We start from the raw sequence: 21,417 nt of genomic DNA, 5'->3' as shown, positions 1-21,417 counted from the left end.
TTTATCCCTGGCTGTGCACGTGCTGCATAGAGATCTGCCAATCCCTGGTTTTGCCCATGTTCAGCGCCAGCAGCAGTAGGTGACAACTGAAACATCCCGAGACACACAAAACATTTATCAAGTTTTTTCTAGTCTAGGAAGGGGGTTGTTTCACAAGCTAGACCATGATCACAAATGTTGTACCTTAAGACCTCTGTTTTGCTTGGAGGCTAATGAAACCTAGAATCCTGTTAGTCTCTTTGTAAATAATTTAGACGAAGATGCTGCTTGTAAGATTTAAAAAACAATACTAATGCAAGCAAGTGAGGAAGTAGCTGAGAGCATTAGCTGAATACATAGTATGAATGAGCCTACTGTGGTTTATGAGGAACATGAAATGGTACAAACACATGTAGAACAAAATGTCATTTAATAAAAATATGCTAATTTCAAGCACAGCCTGAACTTGGTGGTGAGTTAAGACAAAAGACGAGTTGTAGCTGGGTTAAGAGGGCTATGGTAAAAACTTATGTCTGATATAAACATGGCAAATTGTTTTACATGACACTGTTCTCTTGAAAAACACAGAATCAATGAAACCAGGTTTTTCCAGCATTGCTTCTTATTTTTTGTGGTATTTTTCATTAAACCTGCCCCGAAATTCTGAGAAATTGTAAGTAGTTTTAATCTTCACAAAACAAAACGTGTAGATAGTTTTCATTCAAACGTAAATAGTATCTTTTTTGCCGGTCTGAAGTAGCGAGTCATTTTTACTCACCTTTAATCCACAGTGCACTATCACAGAGAATGTGTACAGTTTGGCTCAAACATTGTATTCTGGAGAAAATATTGCGGTTGGCTACAGGCTTTAATACATCCTGAATGAGACTTTACTAAGTGGCTGAGATATGTTATTATCTGCCTTGTGATTTACACAGTGCAAGAAAAATGAACTTGTTGCATCATCCAAACAAGCCTGGTCCCCTTCCCCTGCGTGAAACCCATTCCTTGGGAGAGTTTCTCCTTCCATTAACTGCAGCTGGTGTCGCTGGCAGCAGCGGGGCAGGCTGGAGTCCAAAGCTGCACCGACATTAACTCTGCTCCTTGTATGAGCAATTCCAGGAATGTTTTAGAGCTGCGTGTTGCCATATTTGCATTGGTAATGAAAATACCTCCCATATTAAAGTGATTTATGGAAGGCTGGGCTGGGAATGGTATCTACGGCTTCAGGACAGCAGAGACAATTAGCCATGATGCTACTGCAACGTCTGCTGAGTCTGGATGTCTCAGCAATGAGTGTGGCTCGGGCACGCGTGGTCCCATAGCCGGCAGCACACCAGGAGCCCCAGGGCCAGGATCAGCACTGGCTGCCTCTCATTTTCCAGCCAGTGTTTACAGCTGAGTCATTTGGGGGCAGCCCTCCACATGCGTCTGGAGAGGGGTTCACATCCACACCTTTGCTCTGCAGCAAAGCACTCCTTTACCCCGCCGCAGCCACCTCCCATTGCGGGCGCCCGGCTGCTGGTGCAACGTCTGCCGCGCCAGTCGCACTCCCCTCTGAGCCGCTCCTTCCTCCTCTGCCTTGTTGGCAGGAGGATGGTGTAAGGGGAGCATGGACAGCAAAGTCTCAGGTCATCTGGTCCATAGCCCTGCCCAGCTATGGAGCATTTGGCAAGGAGTGATCAAACCTGCTCTTAGATCTCTCCTGTCAGCCACCCCCCAGCTCCTCCCAGAAATTTCCTTCAGAATTTTTATCCTTACCATAGGAAGGTTTTTCTCCTAATGTCTAGTCGGAATTTCTTTTGCTTTAATTTAAAACCATTAGCAGGGACACAGAAAACATTGTCTTTTTCTTCATCCCGCCGCTGTTTTTCTTCTTCAAGCTAAACAACTCAGGTTTGCCATTGACATAGCTGGACCAGGATTTCTGTCGAAGGGCCTCGCTGACCATCTGCTGTGTTGGTGAATGTATTAACTTATGGTCTTTTTTTCTTTTCTCAACCCACAGGTGAGCACAAAATGCCGTGGCCTGTGGTGGGAATGTGTCACAAATGTTTTTGACGGGATCCAAACTTGCGATGAGTATGATTCCATCTTTGCCGAGCACCCCGGTATGTAAAAGTCAAAGATGTTTCTACAAGTGGTGGGAACACCTGAGTGTAGACAAAAAGAGCATCTGTTCTACTCAGTTGCAGATAATTTGGTGCACACACATATTAGAGCCATGTTTCTTTTCTCAGTGAGGTATTACTCCCAGGGGAAGCTGGAGAAAGCTTCACCCCAGGAAAAAATGTTGCTGTGGGATCTGATCCCATTACCCACCTGCATTTCCATTCCTTGTGCACTAGAATGATCTGCTTTTGTCCTGCAGTGAAGCTGGTGCTGACCCGAGCTATGATGATCACAGCAGATATCCTGGCAGGATTTGGATTTCTCTTCCTTGTCCTGGGACTGGACTGTGTGAAATTCCTTCCCGATGAGCCGCTCATCAAGCTGCGCATCTGCCTGGTGTCTGGAGTTACATTGCTCATTGCAGGTATTCATCTGCTGTGCCTCCACCCTGCAGAACACCCTTTAGCAAAGGGGGCAGCTTTAAAGCCTTCTCTTATTTTGGGGAGAAGAAGAGTTGGTGATTTGCTAGAGGGTAGACATGAGGGAAGGATGTTTATTTGCTTTATTTGTGCAATATAACTTCCTCTGCTCACTGCCTGCCCCTAACAGCACATAGTTGAGTTTATCTGCTTTCATTTCATGTATTGACCAGGTGACTTGGCTCTGAGTTGACTGACTTCCATTTACTGCTGTTTTACTGTGAAGAAGTCAGTGTTGTTGGTAAGGCAAAGAGACCTAACTGCTGAAGGACTAGAAAGTCCCCACATCCTGGTTAGGTTCCTGGCTCTGCCACAGATTGTGTGACCTTGGGCAAGTCACTTAGCCCGAAATCTCCTTAGCCAATCTCTACTAAAAGGCTAATAACACATCTGTCCCTCCTAGGTGATAAATACCTAACTGACTGAGGTGCTTTGCTGTTACAGCCAGTGGGAGAATTTTAAATGCAAAAATAAATAGACAGCCAACTAGGTACCAAGTAATTTCATTTGACTTTATGCCAATATCAAGTATCTACCTCTGCTTCAGCGTAAGCAGATTTAACACATAACTCACCCCAGACACTGGGAGCACATGTGAAATACTTTGAAAGGTTCTTTTAAACGTTCTCCATTCACCTCCCGAAGTTTGTCTGACAAACACTGTCAAAGTTCTGAAAGTCAAAACAGATTAGAAAATTAAATTCTTGAAGCAACTTAGAACAAGTTGATAAACAAGCTGAGAAGGGAGGAGCTTTCTGCCTTTTACCGCAGCAACCTGAGTGCTGCCAACCGGCGCTGATGGTGTGTGTGAGTGCCAAGCCGCGAGGTACAGCCTCTGCCTGGCAGCACTCCAGCTGATATCAGTAGGAGCCAGGGTGAATCCGCCAAAGTGACCGGGCTGAGACTGAACAGGGGCCAAAACCTGCTGTCCGAGGAAGGTCTTCCCATCCTAAAGTCTGACCCAGCAGACAGCAGGCTATAGCTCCAGATTTTATGTTTGTGATCTCCTCGTGGTCCATCTGGGAGCTCTGTGTGGTACCTCCCTCCTTGTCCTGCAGGTCTCCCAGGCATTACCGGCTCGGTGTGGTATGCCGTTGATGTCTACATGGAGCGTTCCTCTCTGGTCTTCCACAACGTGTTTCTGGGCATCCAGTACAAGTTTGGCTGGTCGTGCTGGCTCGGCATGGCGGGGTCACTCGGCTGTTTCTTATCCGGGGCCCTGCTCACCTGCTGCATGTATCTTTTCAGAGGTGAGGAACTGTGGCAGGGCTGAAACACAGTTCAGAGATAGAGCCATCGCTCGGGGCGTGCTACAGGCACACAGGGTGGGGAAAGTCCTTCAGGGACATCCTTCAGGATGGTTGCCCCAGAAGGATTATCTTCAGCTGTAAAATGGGAATAGTGTTGTTTCAGCAGCTCTAGAAAGCACATCAAGGTCTTTAGGTGGGAGCTGAGGTGCAAGTATGACATAAAATGTGTTATTATGTGATATCTTGGAGTGCTGCTTTCTCTGCTTTTCGAGGCTTTGCAGCTGGAAGTCACCAAGCACTCCTTAGCAGATGCTATTTCTCTCCCTGTGCCTCACAGAGACCAGCTCTGGAAGACTCCACTCTGCTTTCTCCTTGAGGAAAGGCTATTCCTCAGCTGGGACAATTGTAACAAATATGCATTTGCCATCCTCGCAAACAGCTACTGCCAAAATGTATGCAGTGGACACAAGAGTGTGAGGAGGAGGTAAGTGCTCCAGAAAGAGCTCTACCTTTATTTGTAGTGGATTGCACAGACACTCAAGCTCCTGTGCTTGTAAAACAGATGCAAAATTAAATTTCAAGGATGTACTGTATGCTACAATGTTTGCAGTATGAGAGCTTCAAAAAACCATTCCTTCAAGAAAGTAATCTCTGATAAGATCTTGCTTTAGGGAATCCTGTTGTCTTGAGTGCTGAGGCCACTTGCGTAAGCATGGACTGAAATAACCAACACAAACTCTTTCAGCATTTGGCTCAACACTATCGGTACGAGTGAGATAAATCAGCCGCTCCTGGATCAGACCCCAGTGTTCCCCATGAAGATCCCCAAACTGTAAGATGGATCTGTTCCGTGTCTGGCAATGTGTTGACAGAATGTACAAAGCAGAAAATACAGGCAAAGAGAGGGACTGGCCAACATCTGGACCCTGTGCACTCAGCATGGGGGTCTACTCTGAAAGGCAGCTGGAGAGTTCAGCAGAAGATAGAGCTGTGTTAAATGCCTGGCCCTCTCTTTGGCCCATGAACCTCTGCACTGAGGAAACACTGCAAATTCAGGTGCACTCTTGCCTGCAAAATACAGTCCTTCTCACTAAGTGTTAAAATATACATTACAGATGCTCTAGACTCACTGAAATCTGGAAATTGCCAGCTTCTTTCTGCTTAGGAAAAATTTTGCCTGGACAAAGACAAAGTGAGTGAAGATCCGAGATCTGGCCTTGTGCATGACAGTATATCTATACCAGCTAGAAACTAGGATAAACAATAGTAAAATCGATTGTCCCTTTCTATCAAAAGATGTTTAAATCCAGTTCAGGACTGCTGCCCCCTGCTGCAGTCCAGGCTGCCATAGGCTGGATGAGGCTAGAGCATCAGCCATACCTTCACTAGGGTGGGTGAAAAAACTCAGCATGGTTTAACACATTCGCTAAGGGTGGATGCACAAGTACTGACAGCCCTTCCATGCCTTTGAAGGAAAGAGAAGCTGAGACAGTTTTCTTAGGCTTGGTAGGAACTGCCCAAATCCAGTCCTTCCTACCATGGGCACCACATCATATGGGCATGGGCACCAGGGGTTGAGAAAAGCCTCTCAGCACAGAGATATACCTGTTCAGGGGGAGTGGAGAAACAACAGCAGAGTCTCAGGAGGGTGTGCAGAGCCGTGGGCACTGAGGCTCCACCACAGGTAGGCTTCCTCCACTGACTCCTTGGTGGGGAAACTGGATGGAGAAACTCCCTTCCTCCCCACAGGCAATATGAAGTGAAGCCTTATGTTATGAGGGCCAGAGGGAGATGGGATGGCTGTGGATGGAGTGGGTCATGTCCCAGAGAGCACCTCTGATAGCCCCTACGGTGGAACATGAGGGGCTGAGTCCTCTCATAGATTATGGTGGAAGCAGCATCTTGTGCTGCAGCACAGAACTGACCAGCAACAGTAAAACATAACCCAATCCTGACATGGCTTCTAACCAAATAACACTCAGGCCGGGACAGACGGGACAACAGCAGGTCCATATGGCTTTGCTATGGGCTCAAGCACCTCCACAACGCTCAGACCATAATGCAAACATCTCAGCAAGAGCCCTCGCGGCAGCACTGCTGTCCAGGCGAGGGAGGCTTTATGCCTGCAGAGTTCATGCTGCTTTGGTTGGCAGACATTTATGTTAGCCAAACTGAAAGCAACTTATTGCCAACAGATGAGCTATATTGAACAGATGTAAACACAGTAGGAGAAGTGACGGAGGCTTTTTTACAAGTCCTGAGAGATGAGGAGTACAAGACTTATGAGCAATGTGATGAATTCACGGATTATACCAAGAATGCACAAAGAGATCTGGAGGTGATAGGAATTTTTGCCTGTTATTGCAGGAAACTGGAGAGGCAAGGCCACATCCAGAGCTTTTTTTTTTTTTTTTAACTGTTTCACAGTCATGTCAGAAACATGTGTTTGCTGTAGGGCTTTTGGGGTGGAAGAGCTGGAGCTGGTACACCGTGCCAGCGGAGGGAAGCTCCGGGGATGTTTGTGGGTCTGGTTCCTGGGCTGTGCCTCTGCTCCCCTGCTCCTGCAGGGACACACCAGGAAGGAGAGGGAGGACAAAACTGCTCCGATGCCTGCGTCCCTGCTCCTCCCCAGGGAGGCCAACGCGGCCTCAGCCTCCCCAAGGGAGGAGAGGTGCCCCAACGCCCCAGGCTGCCCCAGCCTGGCTCACCCAGCACAGAGATGCTCCTCGGGAGGAGGTACTGAGCAAAGACACCATCACTTGGACCAAAATCCTGAATTAAATCCTTCCCAGACTATGCAGCCAGTGCGTTAGCCCTTACCACTAACACTCAGGGGCACCCGCCAGCCTCTTGTTGCTTTTTTCTACAGCTGTTTCTGAAGCATGAAGACTATCTCTTGCTGGGAAGATTTAATTCTTGTTTAGCAGAGGAGAAACAGTCTGGGATCACCTGCTAACGTGGGTGTAATTGCAGATCTCAGACCATTGATTTCCCCTGTTCTTTTTCTCCTGTAAGCTGTAGTTGAGGAGACTTCTGGGCCTTTGTCCTAATGGTCTTCGGTTTGTTTTAAGGTGGGAGACGTTTTGCGACTTGCAACACGTGGGTGACACCAAGCAGCGGCTCAGTGGACACTTTGGGATTAAACGTGTATGCCCTGGTCAGCAGTGAATATAGCGGACTGGTCTTATTAGTCCCTCCAGCCCTGTGCTCCTCCTGGGGGTACACAAATAAGGCACATGCATACCCCAAATACTACCTTAACTCAGGGTGCATCATCCTTAAATATACATATACACAAAGAATGTTGCATAAACATTTGTGAGCCTTTCTCTTCTTCAGTATCTGTGTAGAATAAGGTTAATTCTTTAACCATGCTCCTGTTCTAGCTGCACTCTACGATAGCCTTTGAGGATCTATCTCCTGCACAAGAGGACTAGGAAAAGGTCACAGCAAGCCCTAGGTTTGCCAGGTTAATGTTTTGTAACAACCAGTCCAATGCTGCATTTCTTCATTATTCAAATCCTGCTGACAGTCTATCTGATGTTTTGATCAGTTGTTAATATTTAATTGTTAATTCACTGTTTGATTTAATTCTGACTCTGATTTCATGACTGCAGTATTCACTCCTCATTAGCTCATTACCATGCCACAATGCAGATCTATTTTAGTTTGGTTGTTTATTCATTAGCAAGAAACCTCCCAGAAAGTACACAGGACTTATTTTTTTCTTTCAAAATCACCACCAGTCCCTAAGGCTAAAGCCGTTGCAGGTGAGCTCAGATATTAAGTTATTTCCTTAATACCTACCTACATCCCATTCAGCAGCAGCTTGCTAGGAATGACAATAGACTGACTTTGCCTTCCTGATGGCCATTGATGGTTTACCAAGGCTCTTTGCTCAGTTGGAATTTCCAGCCGAGGCTCAACGTTTAATCCTTCAGTGCCAACAGCCTTTTAGGCTTCTCCAGATTTTCACTAATTTCCAAGGAGTATTTTTGTATGTTTGGGCATCGCAGTTTTGTTGCTTTGTTTCCCAGGGTATAGGCAGAGTCAGGGACTTAGCTTAGAGCTGGGACTCCCATGTTTCCTCCCTGCTGTACCTGTCCCGTGGTGTCTCCTTGAAGCTGGGGCTCCCCATTGCCCTCTCCACTGACAGCACACAGCTCGGTGCCGTCTGCCAGGGATCCGGCTGTTTGCAGATTATGGAAAATAGCAAAGGCTTGTAGGTAAGCTCTTTGCTAAGTTGATTTTGTGCCTTACAGATAGGTATTGATTTCCCATTTTGATATACGCAAGTGAGAGAGATAATAAAACAATGACATCTGCAATGGCTGTCCTTTTCTGCATGCAGTATTTCGTGCTCTCACTACCTCGATCAGCCTTGCTCATAAGGGCTCTTAATAACTCCAGCTGTAATTAGGACTCACTTTTACTGTGACCTTGTGAACTAGACGATTTCCTACTGCAGCTGCATGAATATTTCCCAAAATATGGATTTCCTGCATTTTCACACACATTGTAATGTGATTTTGGTGTGAATTCAGTAGATCTGAACAATTATTTTCAGTAGATAAGAATGTTACTTCAGAATTCTGTTTTCCTTATATATTGTAACAGTGAGATATAATAAATGCAGTTGCCTTTGAGCGTTGTGTTTCTCTAACCCACATCCATGTTTCACCCAGAAAGGTGCTTTGCGGGGTGACCTGCTCGGACTCCTGTGAGGGAAATCACTGCTCTTCTGCAAGGACACACAAAAGGCAGCAGCACAAACAGGACCAGCCCTTGGGAAAGTGGGGTGTGATTTTGGAGGCTGCCCAGACCTTTGCCGGTAGCCACAGACCCCAGACCCCAGTGCACACCTACAGCAACGGCTCTTCGACAGCTGTAGACTTTATCCCCAGTTTAGACACATCTACTTATAGTAATTTTATAAACTTTCCAAGAGAGAAAAGTAAAATTCCACCAAGAAAGCGAGGTTTTCTCTCTCCGCTGGGGCTGGACTCCCACAGTTTGCTCTTCTGCATCTGTTAAATATTGTGAGCATGCGATTAATGACCAAAATACTCTGTCCAAGCACTGTTACAGGGAGCAGAGAACAATTTTCTCCCGGTAGCTCTTGGGTCCCTGCTGTAAGATGCCTTTGAGCGAGAAAGGAGAGAGCCAGAATCGTGCCATCTAGTGACCCGAAGAGAGCGAGCATCTGTCCCCGGCCCCATCCTCTTCCTCCCTGCGCAGAAGTCTTTAGCCCATAATCCAGTCTTCAGATGACAATAAAACCAGATTAATGAGCATTCTATTATTTTCCCATCTTTCATGTGCAACCCTCCTGGCAGCCCTGACCCATCCCCTGTTATGACTCAGCTGCCTTTGGTTTTGCTCTATTTTGCCTGAGAGCCAGTTTATGACTTTATTATTCAGCTCTTGATGTGCGGAGGTGAAAGTCCAGCCATGTGCCTCATCACGTTCCCTTTGTCTTTTGCTTCCAGATGGTCACCAAGCAATTAGCTCCTCTGTACTGCTCCCGTTTCCCCCTCTCAAGGCTTACTGACAACAAGTTCCCCCACAAAGACATCTGCCTTCTCGTGTTTTCTGGGTTTTTCTAGAGCAGTTTGCCATTTCTTCTCAAAGTCAGCAGGAAGTATAAGTCAGAAGATGAGTGGCAGCCAGAGGTTCACAGCAGAACAAGTGCTTTTCCAAAGTGGACCTTATTCATAAGGTGATGAATTATAAAGAAATGGCTCATCTTTCCTTATAACTCTGGAAACATCAGCCAAACTGCATTAACTGCCCTCATTAAGGGCTGAGTGCTTACAAAAATATAAGATACCAGGCAAAATCTCTGCTTTTGTAAGAATGGGAACACAGGTCTGGAGAAACCTTGCTTATTCTGCTGGAGCACTTGGGAGTAAGGGGGCAGGCTCGGAGAAGCAGCTTTCCTAGGCAATGGTAGGTCGCTGAGGCCATCCCAAATACATTTGTACAAGGAAGGAACCCATCCTTTTCTCCATTTCAATGATCAGGAAGCCAAGGACCTGGGCAGTACCCCCTGAACCCCCTCTCAGGGTACTCTCCTTCCCCACCCCAAGCCAGCAGCAAGGGGGTTTATGCCCCCCCCCAAGCAACCCTACACGAACTCTTTTTGCAGATGGGTCCAGCTGAAGCCTAATTTTGTGACAGCCAGTAGCTTTCTCTACTATAAGCCACTTGACGCAATTTTGATGGAATAATTTTATTCCTTTTGTGAATAATTAAAGCACCCCAAACATGAAGCTGAATGCACTTGAATGCACACTAGCAGCACGGAAACACAAACCTGTTCCCCACGAATGTTTCTCCAAGAGCAGCAGCCTCCTGGGTGCGTTGCTGAAAGCCTTGCTTGCCCTCTGTTGGGTGGCTGGGGAAGGATTTACCGCCTCGGTAATGAGTGCTGCTTACTGGACCTTGTGAAATAGGGATGCAGAGTGATGGAGGCATTGAAACCAGAGCAGTCCTTGCTTGTTAGCCTCTCCAGCCATCTGATTAGAAGGTGACATTCAATGAAATTAAAGGCAGCAATTTATTTAGAGCCAAGCAATTAATAAGCAGGAGAAGGTAATGTTTTATGCAGCTTATAATGCAGACAACCTGTGGAGTTCACTTCCACGAAGGGGTCACTGAAGCAAAAGCAGTATGTAGGTGGGAAAGAAGCGATGACTGATTTAATGCCCACTAGCAGGCTATGCAAGCTGAAGTGACAAACATAATCAAATCTCATGCTTCAGGGCATAAATTGAAGGGGTTGAGTAGTGGAAGCAGTTATGTATATAACAGGTCTGATCCTGAGAGGTGCTGATTACCTACAATTCTTACTAAATTCAGCCAGCGAAAGGACACTCAGGAATTGCTCGACTTCTCCACTGGCTGTCTGTACTTGCTAATTTTCCTTATTAATATACCCTGTAATATTTTAGCCTGCTGGCACAAACATTCATTTTGCTACAGTAACATTTATTTCCTTCACACAAGAGTCAAACATTAAAGCTGCTTCTAAAATAAGATTTTATGGAGATAATTTGTGGTGGTGCTGGCAGAGAATTTGTCTCTCAAAATATGCTATAATTCTTTATCTAGCGAAGGTACATATATAGCCTCATTATGAGAATATGTGAGCACTTCATACCTTTAGTGGATTTATTTTCCCAGTTTCCTTCCTGAGCAGGGTAACTGGTACTAACCCCACTCTACAGGTGGGGAGCTGCTCCACGAGGCAGGCTGTGGGTTTCCATTAATCTTTTGGGGTACCTAAGATGGACCCAGCTGCCCACTTTGACTGTGAGCTCGTGGCTCTCTGGGCACGTGATGCACAGCACTAGGTGTGACATTTACCTTCTGCATCAAGAGGCGTCTGATTGCAGCCCCCAGCCCTCACCATTGAGAGAGCAGAGGTGGAGAGGTCAGGCAGACTGAATCCAGGCTTCAGTGACCTGCCCATGACAAACAAAGGAAATCTTTGCTTTCATCTGGAATCCCACTAAGGGGGAAATTCACCTCTGTAATTTGAGAACTAGGCAGGCTAATACCTCCTAGGAATGGCTGATCCTGCTTGGGTATAAGGCGGTCTTCTTGAGGTCTCTTCCCATCCTGTCTGCAGTGGTCACCTCAAAGAAAATGGCATTCTTTATCCTAATAAATTTCTGTACCTAAGCACCAAATACCTAATCCCATAATTCATGTCTGTGGGGAACTGCCATGTGAGTCCTGGGCCATTCAAAGCTGGTAGGTCTGCAATGCTAGGGCAAGAGTAGCTGGGGACAGTCACCATGAAATTAAGAACAGCTTAAATGAGCAAACTCACTTTTTTTCATGTTCTGTAGCCAGCTCCTGCCGCTGCCTAATCCCCCCATAATCCCCATCTCTTGCTTTCCCTCCCCGGCCATAAATCTGCCTTTTGCACTAGACAAATCTGATATGCTGTGCTAAATATTTTAAATGTGGCAAATGATCCTTCATCACAGAGTGGCATGATTGCATTACAATGTATTAGAACAACATGACTTTGCCAGAGGGTGTTTGTTGGCACTGTGCCGAGTGAGGGAGGCAGCCCAAGTTTGAGAAGTAACTATCAGGTCATTTATCAACACTCGGTCCTAAAACACACAGGGTTGCACCAGCTTGAGCAGCATTAGAGAGATAAATCTGAAGGCTGAGCCAGAAACACCGAATACAGACAGACATTTGAGGGAGCTTCTCGAAATCCAGAGCCCTATCAAAATGTCAAGCTGAGCTCCTGTGACAGATTCAACACATGCTTTTGGCATTTATTCTGTTGCATTTTGTCTCTTCTTTTAGGTTCCAATGAAATATGTACTGCTTTTCAGTCTCCTGGCCAGCCTGTGGAAACGGCTGATTTGGTCTCACACTACTGTAGCATAATGGAAGATCTCTGATGAACCAAGTGGAATCGCAGAAAGCCAACACGTGGCATCTAGAGCTTGTTTTCCTTCATAATATCTTCATAGGATGGAGGCAAGTCAGTTCCCCCAAGGCTGAACCGTGGAGCAGGAGAAGAGGATATCTCCACAGTCATGCAGGGGCTCGGAGATCCAGAGAGCGGGCACTGAGGAGCTTCACTTGCTGCAAAAAAGCAAAGCCGTAACAGTTCAGTAGACAGGCGTGAAGAGCGAGCATGGGGGTGAGCCTGGGGGAAGCAGTCAAACCACTTGGAAACAAGAAAACCATGGATGTAATTTTTGAAGCATGGCATCACAAAGCCTCTCGCCACAAACTCCAGATGCAAGACGTGAGAACAGAGGAATTTGGGTGGGTTTAGGGTGGGTCCTCCCTGTGGAGACACTGTTCATGACCACCCAGAAAGCAGGCAATACCTCCTCTGGGAAGGGCTTACCCTAATGACAGAATTAGCTTTATTCTTCTTGGAGGGACTGTTGCCTGGCCCAGCCTGCTGATGCTGCTGGCAATCCCCCAGGTCAGTGCTGGGTGCTACACATAGTCATTATAGCCCAGTCCTCAAAAGCGGGTGCTCCTGGGGGAATGCTGAGGGTGGCTACCACGATGAACAGCACCCACCAAGGCAACTTTTTGATGGACCCCAGGGTGTATCAGCCAGTCAGCTGCCTGCTGGGGTGGCTCAAGTAGACTGGTGTGGTCTTGCCTGAGTGAGAAATTCAGGCCACGTGTTGGAGAGGGTTGCCCGATCCCAGGCAGTGCCCATGGCTGAGTATGTCGGGTAGCTGAGTGCCCTGGCACCAAGGAGAAGGTCCCACACATCTAGCCCCAACTAGGCACCTTTGGGACACAGGGAGAGCACTGAGTACAGCTGAAGGTATAGCTGGGGAAAAGAGGACGTGGCTTGCTTAAGCCCTCCAGTCCATGGCCTGAACATCCCCCCAAGATGCCCAAGCTGGGCACCCCTCCGTTCACCAGAAATACAGCACCTGGCTGCAGCCCGGCTCCCACTCAAGCCTGGCTGCCTCTTACTGGGCTATGGATGGGCCACAGAGAAGCCCACCAGGGCCAGCAGGACCTTGCCGCAGGTAGGGAGAAGACTAACCGCAAAAGGCATCTGAGCTGCTGAGTGCAAAGACAGCCAGGGTGCGTCGGTGGGGGAGGCAGCTCCGCTGTCTCAGCCAGCACTGCAGGCAGCAGCAGATCCCACAGGACAGGAGCAAGGCCAGGAAAAACAACATCAGGAACCTGAGGCAGAGGCAACAGGGGAGGAACAGTACCATCACCATCTGCGGGCAGCACCGACAGATGGCTGCGTGTCTTCAAATTAACATATTCATTAACATCTTTTGCAAATAGCTGTTAAATGTTGCGGTTTCCCCGTCAGCGTACTGGACATGATCAAAGTCCCCGGAAACCAATGTCTCAGTGCTGAGTGCTCAGCGCCAAGTGCTGGCTGGAAATTCAAACATTTCTCCCTGAAATCATTCATCAGTTTTGCCCAGCTCAGTTGTCAGCGTACAGTGAGGAGGATATGGATAAATGATTCCCATTAGTCAGTAAAGACAGAACACAGGGACAGCCCAGGAGCAATGCTCTGCAGCTATCAGTCTCTCTTAATGCCTTTCTCTCTATATATCCATCAAAGAATATTATTTGCCAGTTTTTCCTTCTAAAGCAGATCTGAAACTTACCACACATACCAGCTGCTAAAGTTTTCATCGCTTTGCCCAACACACCTATCAAGGGAAAAATAAAAGGAACTTTTAGTCCAGCATGAGGGGACCGTACCGGCTCCAATGCACATCTACCAACACGAAGAAAAGCATCATCAGTAAGCAGAGGATTAAGAAGTTTTCCTCCATCAAGTGAACCCTATTAAAAGTTTCTCTATGTAGATGGGAGCAGATGCAGATGATGTACAAAGCAGCATGCAACTGGTTTGCCTTTAAACACTGGCACCCGCCACCATTGTTTTTTGCTGAAAACCCAAAGGGTTGCCAGCCTCCCTCTCCTCTTTTGGAAGAAAAACTAAACGGCCCTTTCCTGGAAGCCCTCGTTCCTCTGCCATGTCAGTGCGCTGGGCAGGAGCAGAGCATCCCCGAAAGAGCCCGGCGTGGGAGCAGCCGCAGGTGAGAAAACAGAGAGCCACACTCACCTCTTGCCAAGCTCACAGTCCGACTCAGAGTCTGCTAACTGAAAACACACGTGTAAATCAGAGACGGCAGATATGTGTTGTTTTTTTATAATGTACCAGTATAATTACTGATCTTAGAGTGGGAAGTTGGAGAGGAAGAGCCGTACAGGTGCTGGCTCCTGCAGGGACGAAAACCAGACCTCTCCCTAGGGACCGCAGGGCTGAGCTCTCTCCTCTGTGCGTCTCTGGTCTGAGCTAGCCAGTATCGAAACCGGCGGATAACCTTGCAGAGAGCTCGATAAATTCAATAGTTTGCAGATGAAAGCTAGGCCAAGGGGAAAGCATTTCTTTTGATGTGAAAGAGGGAAGGATGAGAGCCGGGAGACACAAGCAGGTGTCAGAGACCTGTTTACAGAACTGGGCTTTGCTATTCAGAAATGTCTGCTGAAAATATCCCGTGACCAAATTCTTGGTCTGTAGCTCATTTTCCAGTAGCTAATTGTGAATGTAGCTGTAAATTGGAGCTGTTTTGGCCAGACGTGTGCTCTACCCAGCATTTTCCTGTTTTCAGATAGTAGTGGAGCATCATTCCCAGAGTCAGGTTTCAGGTATTGCAAATATGTGAACCTGAAACTTGTTTTTCCGGTATATTTTCTACTCTCCGCTCAAGCAAGTTTATTTTTGCAAGCCTTGTTGATCTTAGCCTCGGTTTCAGATTATCTGGGTGAAAAGTAACCAGAGTGGTTCATCACTATGACTGAATCAAATTCAATACAATTTTTGTCTGACTTGTGTTAGGTGTGTTATAACACTTGTCCAAATTTGCTACAAAAAACTTCAGATCAGGTATAGAATTGCAATAACACTGGGAAGAAGAATGAGCAAGATGGAAGAATTCAGATTTATTTCTTGGGGAAAACTATTAGAATGTAATTTGTAAATCATTACTCTACTTCGGATTTCCTTCTGTGTATATCCAAAACACATAGAGATTTCTGACTTTCTTTGAGTCAAAATGGAAAGCTCTGTTCTGTATTAGAAATTTGTATCAAATATGTATAATTGAGAGATCTCATATTACATCTCTAATTAACAGGACTTCTTTGTAAGGATTTTGTTGTGCAAAGTTTCTGTCACTGTAAACAGCAAGAAATCACCCCACAAATCTCTATAACGTGCCTGATCCTGTGCACACACTGCCTTTCAGTCCCTAGTTTCACCAGAGGTCTTTAGGTATAATAAGTCTTTCATATAAAACATTATCTATGAAATTTCATGAGCGGTTGAAACCTAAATGAGGAATAGAGAAAAAGACAGAAGCTTCAACTCTTCCAGACGTGTCCTTTTAAAACTGAGCTAATTTGCCATGTCACACATGCACCCTGGTGCAGAATATTTTTTTTTTTTTTTTGCACTTCAACTGATTATTAGAATAACATGTCAAAACCAGACAGCCGATTGCTGTGATTACATGTACCCTGAGCATTCTTCATGGCTGAATGACAACTTCTGGACTCTCTTTTATCATCCTTCAAACTACCTCGGCAGAGCTACCTTAGTGTAGTTAAACTGCAGCAAACTGCATCTGCTCTGAGGCAGTAATCTATCAATGCAGCCAAACACCCACCTGTGCTGCTGAAGACCCATGCTCCTCCATTTCAATAGCCATAGACAGAATAAAGGATTAAGGCAGTCATGTTTTCTCTGCATTAATTGGAATTGTTGCGAACATTAAATCCTCCCCAAATCCATCAGGTCCTCAAAAAATTCTTCCCAAAAAAATAAAAAGGGCTGATGACTAAATTCTGTAAAAGTTGAAATCTTCCCATCACAAAACCCCTAAAATCAGCCGGGTCCCAGTGAAGGGTTTGGTTACCTGGAAGAAGGTTAAACACAGAACTCCAGTTCCTGTGATCCATGAAGTGAAACACAAAGCTCCAGGTCTCTGCATCATGAGCAGGAGAAACATGGGAAGAGCTTTGTTTGCAGCAGTGTTTTACCCTCTGTAATTTGGAGCTTTTAAAATTTCACTGCACATTGTGCCTTCAGCCAGAGAACACATTACCCAATGGCTTCCTGCGCTTCAGAAACTACCGCTAGCCAGGGAATTAATTCGGGTTTGCATGGACACACTCAAACAGTTGCTAGAAGTTAAAGGAACACTAGTTTAAGGTCAGCACCTTGCAGTTGTTTCGGTAGTTTCATAGCTGTTCACAAATTCCTGTTGATGAAGCTTAGTTCCATATTAACCCACGGCTGTATTTAACAGGATCTGCTACAAATAAAGAATCACTGAAGACCATACTGTGAGGCCATGCTTTCACTACATGTTGCCTTCAGCTGCAATTCTGGCGTTACAGAAAAAGCAGAGCTACCTCCAACCATCTCCTATGCACTGTGCCTACCACCTCAAACGTGCACCAAGGATGAAGGAAACCCTTCCCAGCCTGAGACAACCACCACCGGCACCTCTACTGCTATTATGCAGCTGCCGGTTGGTTTGCTACGAAAAAACACACATCCCCAATGGCTCTCATAATGGATACAAAATTTCATTGCACAATATAAGGACTGATTTGATCCTAATGGATACATCCCAATGACATAGTTAAACAGGAGCGGAAGATGGTTTGCTCCGATCACCGCAGAACAGACGATCCTAGTTTGTTCAGCAGTCAGTAATAGATTGTCACTGAAGTTTACAGCCTGTGGCTGAAACACACCATTAACTATGGTTCTTCCAGATTTAACACAAAGGGTGTTGCTGTGAATACGTTTAGCCATCCCTCCAGAAGTTAAGCATTATGTTGTGATGCCATTACTTCAGTAATGATTGACAAAGCTAAGCTGCTCTTGAGATATACCTCTGTGGCTTTGCTTCAACTAAAAGGTCAAGAAGTCTAACCAACTGTGATACACATACTCAACCCAGGTTTGTTATTTATTGTTAAATTTTGCATAAGCCCAATCCAAACCCTGCTGTTCTTAAATGTTTACTTTCAGCTCAGTGCTAATTAAAGGCAAGCCTCTGAAACGATGCCCTCTGAGAAGGCATCTCTCATCATGTTGCTGAGTGCATGTGCTACACAATATAAACGGTCTGAACATGTTGGTGTCCTGGTTCAGACCAATCCTTTTCAGTTTTGTTCAACAGTAAATTGCCAAACCAATTTCTTAGCTGTTTTCTCAAAAGAAAAAGCTCCTGCAGTATAAAAATGTGCACAGCCTTGCTGGGAACCTTGTGGCTCTTACGATTTCAGGCTTCAAAGAGATCATCCATCAGTGAACTAATTTCAGATTTCTTCCTCTCACAATTACTTCCCTCTCGCCAGCACCCAGGGTACTTCCAATTTAGAGCTACCAAATGGATCATCCCCAGTATTTTGGGGGGCAGGTACCAAAATGAGCTCCTGGTACTGAAAAATAATGCATAGCATCTGTTCTCGGTCTATTTCTAGAAAAAAAAGGGAAGAATTGAATTCTGCCACTGCTCAGCTTCCTGGCCTAAAGGCAAACTTTGAAGTTTTCTGCTGGTTGGCGCCATACAGAGGTTTCAAGTAGTGGTAGCAATTTGTGGAGCCTGTCCCTGTATTCTCGGTAATGATGTTGGGAGGAGAGCGAGCTGGCTAAGAGAGGGTCCACAAACAGTGCTGTCTTTTGCTTGAGGGGTGATCCCGATACTGAAAAGAGCTGCTGCTTCAGCAGGAAAACTCTCCCTGTCTGTGATCTACTGAGCAGCTTGAATACATGAATATCATAGAGAGCCCCAGCACTTGCCCTAAGCCAGCCAGGACCTGACGCTGAAAGCCCAGAGGAGCTCTACACTGAAACCCACGTCAGGCTGTGACACCTCCTGCTCGCTCCCTGCCTGCTGTGACATTGCTGCCTTCGGGGTTTTGCAATACCAAGAGACTCATCTTCTGGGTAGCCTTGTGTCCGAGGGTTATCTCCAGTCTGAGGGATTTTTCTAGGCTTTTTGTCATTCCTCCCATGAGGATACATATACACACATATGTATATGCATACATGAAAGGTAACCCCTGCTCCCTCCTCCTCATCCACTTACTGATGAAAAGTTTGGTATCTCTTGCCTCCTCAATCAATTATATCCACCTCATCAGTGGACTTGGGAGGCTGCTCTCTGATAGATGTTAACTCATGGCCATTAGATTAAAAATCTGTTATTTCCTCATCACCTTATGTCGTTGCTAGGTGACAAATGCATCTCCCAGGCAGCGACAGGGACTACTGCAACATACAGCAATTTATGATTGTCCATTATCTCTTTGCTTAAAGTGCCTGGTCCTTTCGATGGGAGGAAGATGTGCAGTTCTAGGATCATCCAAAGGGTGACTTTTAGAGTTGCTACAGAAACCACCTCCACTGGGGGCTGGCTCTTGCTGGGCTTCATGAGAGGGAATGCAAGACAGGGAGACAGGAGGAATTTGGGAAAAGCTGATTTAACTTGTGAAATCTGACAGGGCCGAGTTTGGATTAGGGGTCTGAATTTCAGCAACTGAGCTTGTTCTTGTATGCATGTGTGCTAGAAGAGATGGCCTTTGCTTGCTTGAGTGTAATCCAATAATTTTCAGTCATGCTTTCGGTTTGAGCCAAAGTTTCAGGGAACACCCTGGGGACCTCTGGATTCTGGTGAGAGTGGGAGGGAATTTACTGGCAAACAGGAACCCACACAGAGCCCTTGGCAGCTTATAAGCACAGCTAGCAATTTAAACCTGTTTAAAGCTCTTCCTTAGCTGCCTTCAGAGCATTTGGTGGCTGCTGGGGATGACTTTTGGGAAAGCAATCACCTTGCTAAGCTCTGACCAGCCTCCCAGTCCAGTCCAGAATGGGACTGTGAAACTTTTTTTCAGAAAGCAAGCAAGAAGGGAGAGTGGCAGGAGGAGAGATGGGACAGACACAGGGGAGGACATAGGACAGGGCAGAGAACACAGAGATGTGCTGTTGAAGGAAGACAAGGAAAGGCAGAGCAGCCCTGCTCTCTACATTAAGGCCAACTGACAAGAGTTAATTAAGCATGTGTTGGCTTTTTTATGTTGCAGTGTTTTCACATCGCTACCACAATCAATTTTTCCTCCAGCCCAAGTCTGCTGGGAGCTCTCCCCTCCCTACTCGATTCCACTGCTGTGGCTGGCTCAGTCTTTGCTTTTGCAGCTGCATCCTCAGCATCTGGGCTCAGCCAGGCTGTGATGTCCCAGCTGCAATCATCCCTCCCGGCCTGTCCTGGGAAGACTCAGGGCAGGTGAATTCAGTTTAGCCCAAGAGAAGAGCAGGGTAACAGGGAAGACTGAGGACTGAGCATCGCCTCTCTGTAAGACGAGAGCTAAAGCAGCTTCAATCTTGTCCTCGTGAAGTGAAAGCTGCCAGGAGCTGCTTGCTCCCTACAAACACACAGAGATGAATAAATCCAGCGCCAGGGAGAGCTATTTAAGCTAATGGCCAGTGCTGGCATGGCAACAAATGGGAGCAAACTGGCCATGAATAAACTGAGGCTGGAAATACAAAGAAGGTTTGCCCCATCCGGAGCAGTGAGGTTGTGTGGCAGCTTGTCCGTGGGAAGAGCATGGGCACAAAACCAAACAGTTCCCAGGATGGAAGTCATCGAGCTCCCACAGGGGATGTACTGCTTCAGCAGGACTTGCTGACCCAGGGAGCCCTTTCCCACCCCAGTTGGTCCTTAGACCCTCAAACCCATCTGCATGCACAGGAGTCAGCCCCGGGCCTGCGTGAGCAAGGAAGGATGAACCCTTTAAGACAAGCCTTGGTAGAGCTGGCACAGCCTGTTGTCTTTCAAAAGGATTACAACTAGTTGCTGCTCACTGATGAATACAGCCCTTTGTGAGCCTGTGCGAGGGACGCGCTGCACAGGGGGAAGGAAAGACTCCGGGCACTGATTTAAATGAGTGCAAACAAGGATGACATTGTTCTGCTGCATCCTCCCCAGGAGCAAGGCTTCGCAGGTCACACTCAGATCTGAGACAACTGCAGCTACCTCCGCTGTTTCAGATGGTCCAGAGGGCCCTTTTGTTTTTCTTGGTGTGTCAGTAGGGAAAATCCAGCAGAGAATGGGGTCAGCGAAGCCTTTTGCCTAGCAGAAAGCTAAACGAAAAGGAATCTCCTTTTAGGTTAGTTATTTGTAAAAGGGATGTCTCGTGTGTGCGTATTCCAGACTGAGAACTACAGAAAACTGTCTTCAATACGTAGGTGTTCATGGAGTTCTCAAATCCTTAAATCACACATTCATGGAAAGTCAAAAATTTAAAACTATCCAAAGTATAAAGTCCACAGAACTGTTGTGAGAAATTGCTGTGAATTGTCCAAATATCCCTGTTTCAACCCTACAATGAACACCTGGAATAGATACTGCAACAACTAAAATATTGAGCATACAGGAAAGGGTTTAGGCAGGACCTTTCTTACTCTGGAATTCACAGGGGGAAGCAACTCTGAGAAGTGCACCTTTCCAGCAAGCATCTTATGCCTACAACCCTGGTACTGACTTTGCTCTCACCATTAGAAACAGAAAACAGTGTGCAGTGTTTTATGGAGAGCTGTGTTGTGGTGGGACAATGGGAAGCTGAAAATTTAGAAAGTGGTTTGGTGTTCCCCCCCTCCCCCAAGTTGAGGTTTGTTTTGAAAACTTAAGTTGGATCCTAAAAAAAGCACCAATATAACAGGATTTAGGCTAAGCCTAGCAGTTTTTTTGTTTTACAGGAGAATTCAGAGCTCAGAATTACATTTTAAGATCTACTGCACCTGAGGAATAAATGGTAGTTTGACTTCTCTTATTTCTGGCTTGGACATTAGGACTTGAGAATTCCCAGCTCTGTCACTGACTTCCCACATAGCCATGAACTTCTGTGTATTACAGCCCACCTGGAAAAAGGGTGTAAGAGACCTTTCATCTCACAAGCCCTCCAGATAGGCAGTGTACCTCCCACAGAGCATGTCAGAAATCAGTTCAAAGGGCTGGATAACCCTTGAGACTTCAGGA

At 46.3% G+C, this 21,417-nt stretch overlaps 2 protein-coding genes across 2 annotated transcripts; one reads left to right on the top strand and one right to left on the bottom strand.

Annotated features, from left to right (window-relative positions):
• Positions 1–1,883: 1,883 nt before the first annotated feature.
• Positions 1,884–7,257, top strand: CLDN16 (claudin 16). The gene is made up of 5 exons (XM_072867842.1): positions 1,884–2,090; positions 2,351–2,515; positions 3,629–3,820; positions 4,158–4,304; positions 6,892–7,257. Exons 1-4 carry the CDS (start codon positions 1,958–1,960, stop codon positions 4,295–4,297), a joined length of 630 nt encoding a protein of 209 aa, XP_072723943.1. The 5' UTR covers positions 1,884–1,957; the 3' UTR covers positions 4,298–4,304; positions 6,892–7,257.
• Positions 7,258–12,287: 5,030 nt separating this feature from the next.
• TMEM207 (transmembrane protein 207) lies at positions 12,288–16,374 on the bottom strand. The gene is made up of 5 exons (XM_072868744.1): positions 16,282–16,374; positions 14,427–14,464; positions 13,963–14,007; positions 13,374–13,516; positions 12,288–12,436 (listed from the first exon to the last, which is right to left on the bottom strand). Exons 1-5 carry the CDS (start codon positions 16,372–16,374, stop codon positions 12,288–12,290), a joined length of 468 nt encoding a protein of 155 aa, XP_072724845.1.
• Between the last annotated feature and the right edge of the window lie 5,043 nt (positions 16,375–21,417).

This window comes from Ciconia boyciana, chromosome 7 (genome assembly GCF_034638445.1).
Source record: "Ciconia boyciana chromosome 7, ASM3463844v1, whole genome shotgun sequence".
In the NCBI taxonomy this organism is placed as follows: domain Eukaryota; kingdom Metazoa; phylum Chordata; class Aves; order Ciconiiformes; family Ciconiidae; genus Ciconia; species Ciconia boyciana.
Note: the sequence above shows the minus strand (reverse complement) of the source record. Positions and strands in the feature narration are given on the sequence as shown.

Excerpts from the sequence above, each read along its gene's own strand:
- TMEM207 (XM_072868744.1), bottom strand. The coding sequence starts at position 16,374 with ATGTTTCTCCTGCTCATGATGCAGAGACCTGGAGCTTTGTGTTTCACT. Across the intron at positions 14,465-16,281 it reads TGTGTTTAACCTTCTTCCAG|TTAGCAGACTCTGAGTCGGA; the intron begins GTAACCAAACCC and ends GTGTGTTTTCAG. Across the intron at positions 12,437-13,373 it reads CAGCTCAGATGCCTTTTGCG|CAAGTGAAGCTCCTCAGTGC; the intron begins GTTAGTCTTCTC and ends GCTTTTTTGCAG.
- CLDN16 (XM_072867842.1), top strand. The coding sequence starts at position 1,958 with ATGGTCTTTTTTTCTTTTCTCAACCCACAGGTGAGCACAAAATGCCGT. Across the intron at positions 2,091-2,350 it reads CATCTTTGCCGAGCACCCCG|TGAAGCTGGTGCTGACCCGA; the intron begins GTATGTAAAAGT and ends TTTGTCCTGCAG. Across the intron at positions 2,516-3,628 it reads AGTTACATTGCTCATTGCAG|GTCTCCCAGGCATTACCGGC; the intron begins GTATTCATCTGC and ends CTTGTCCTGCAG.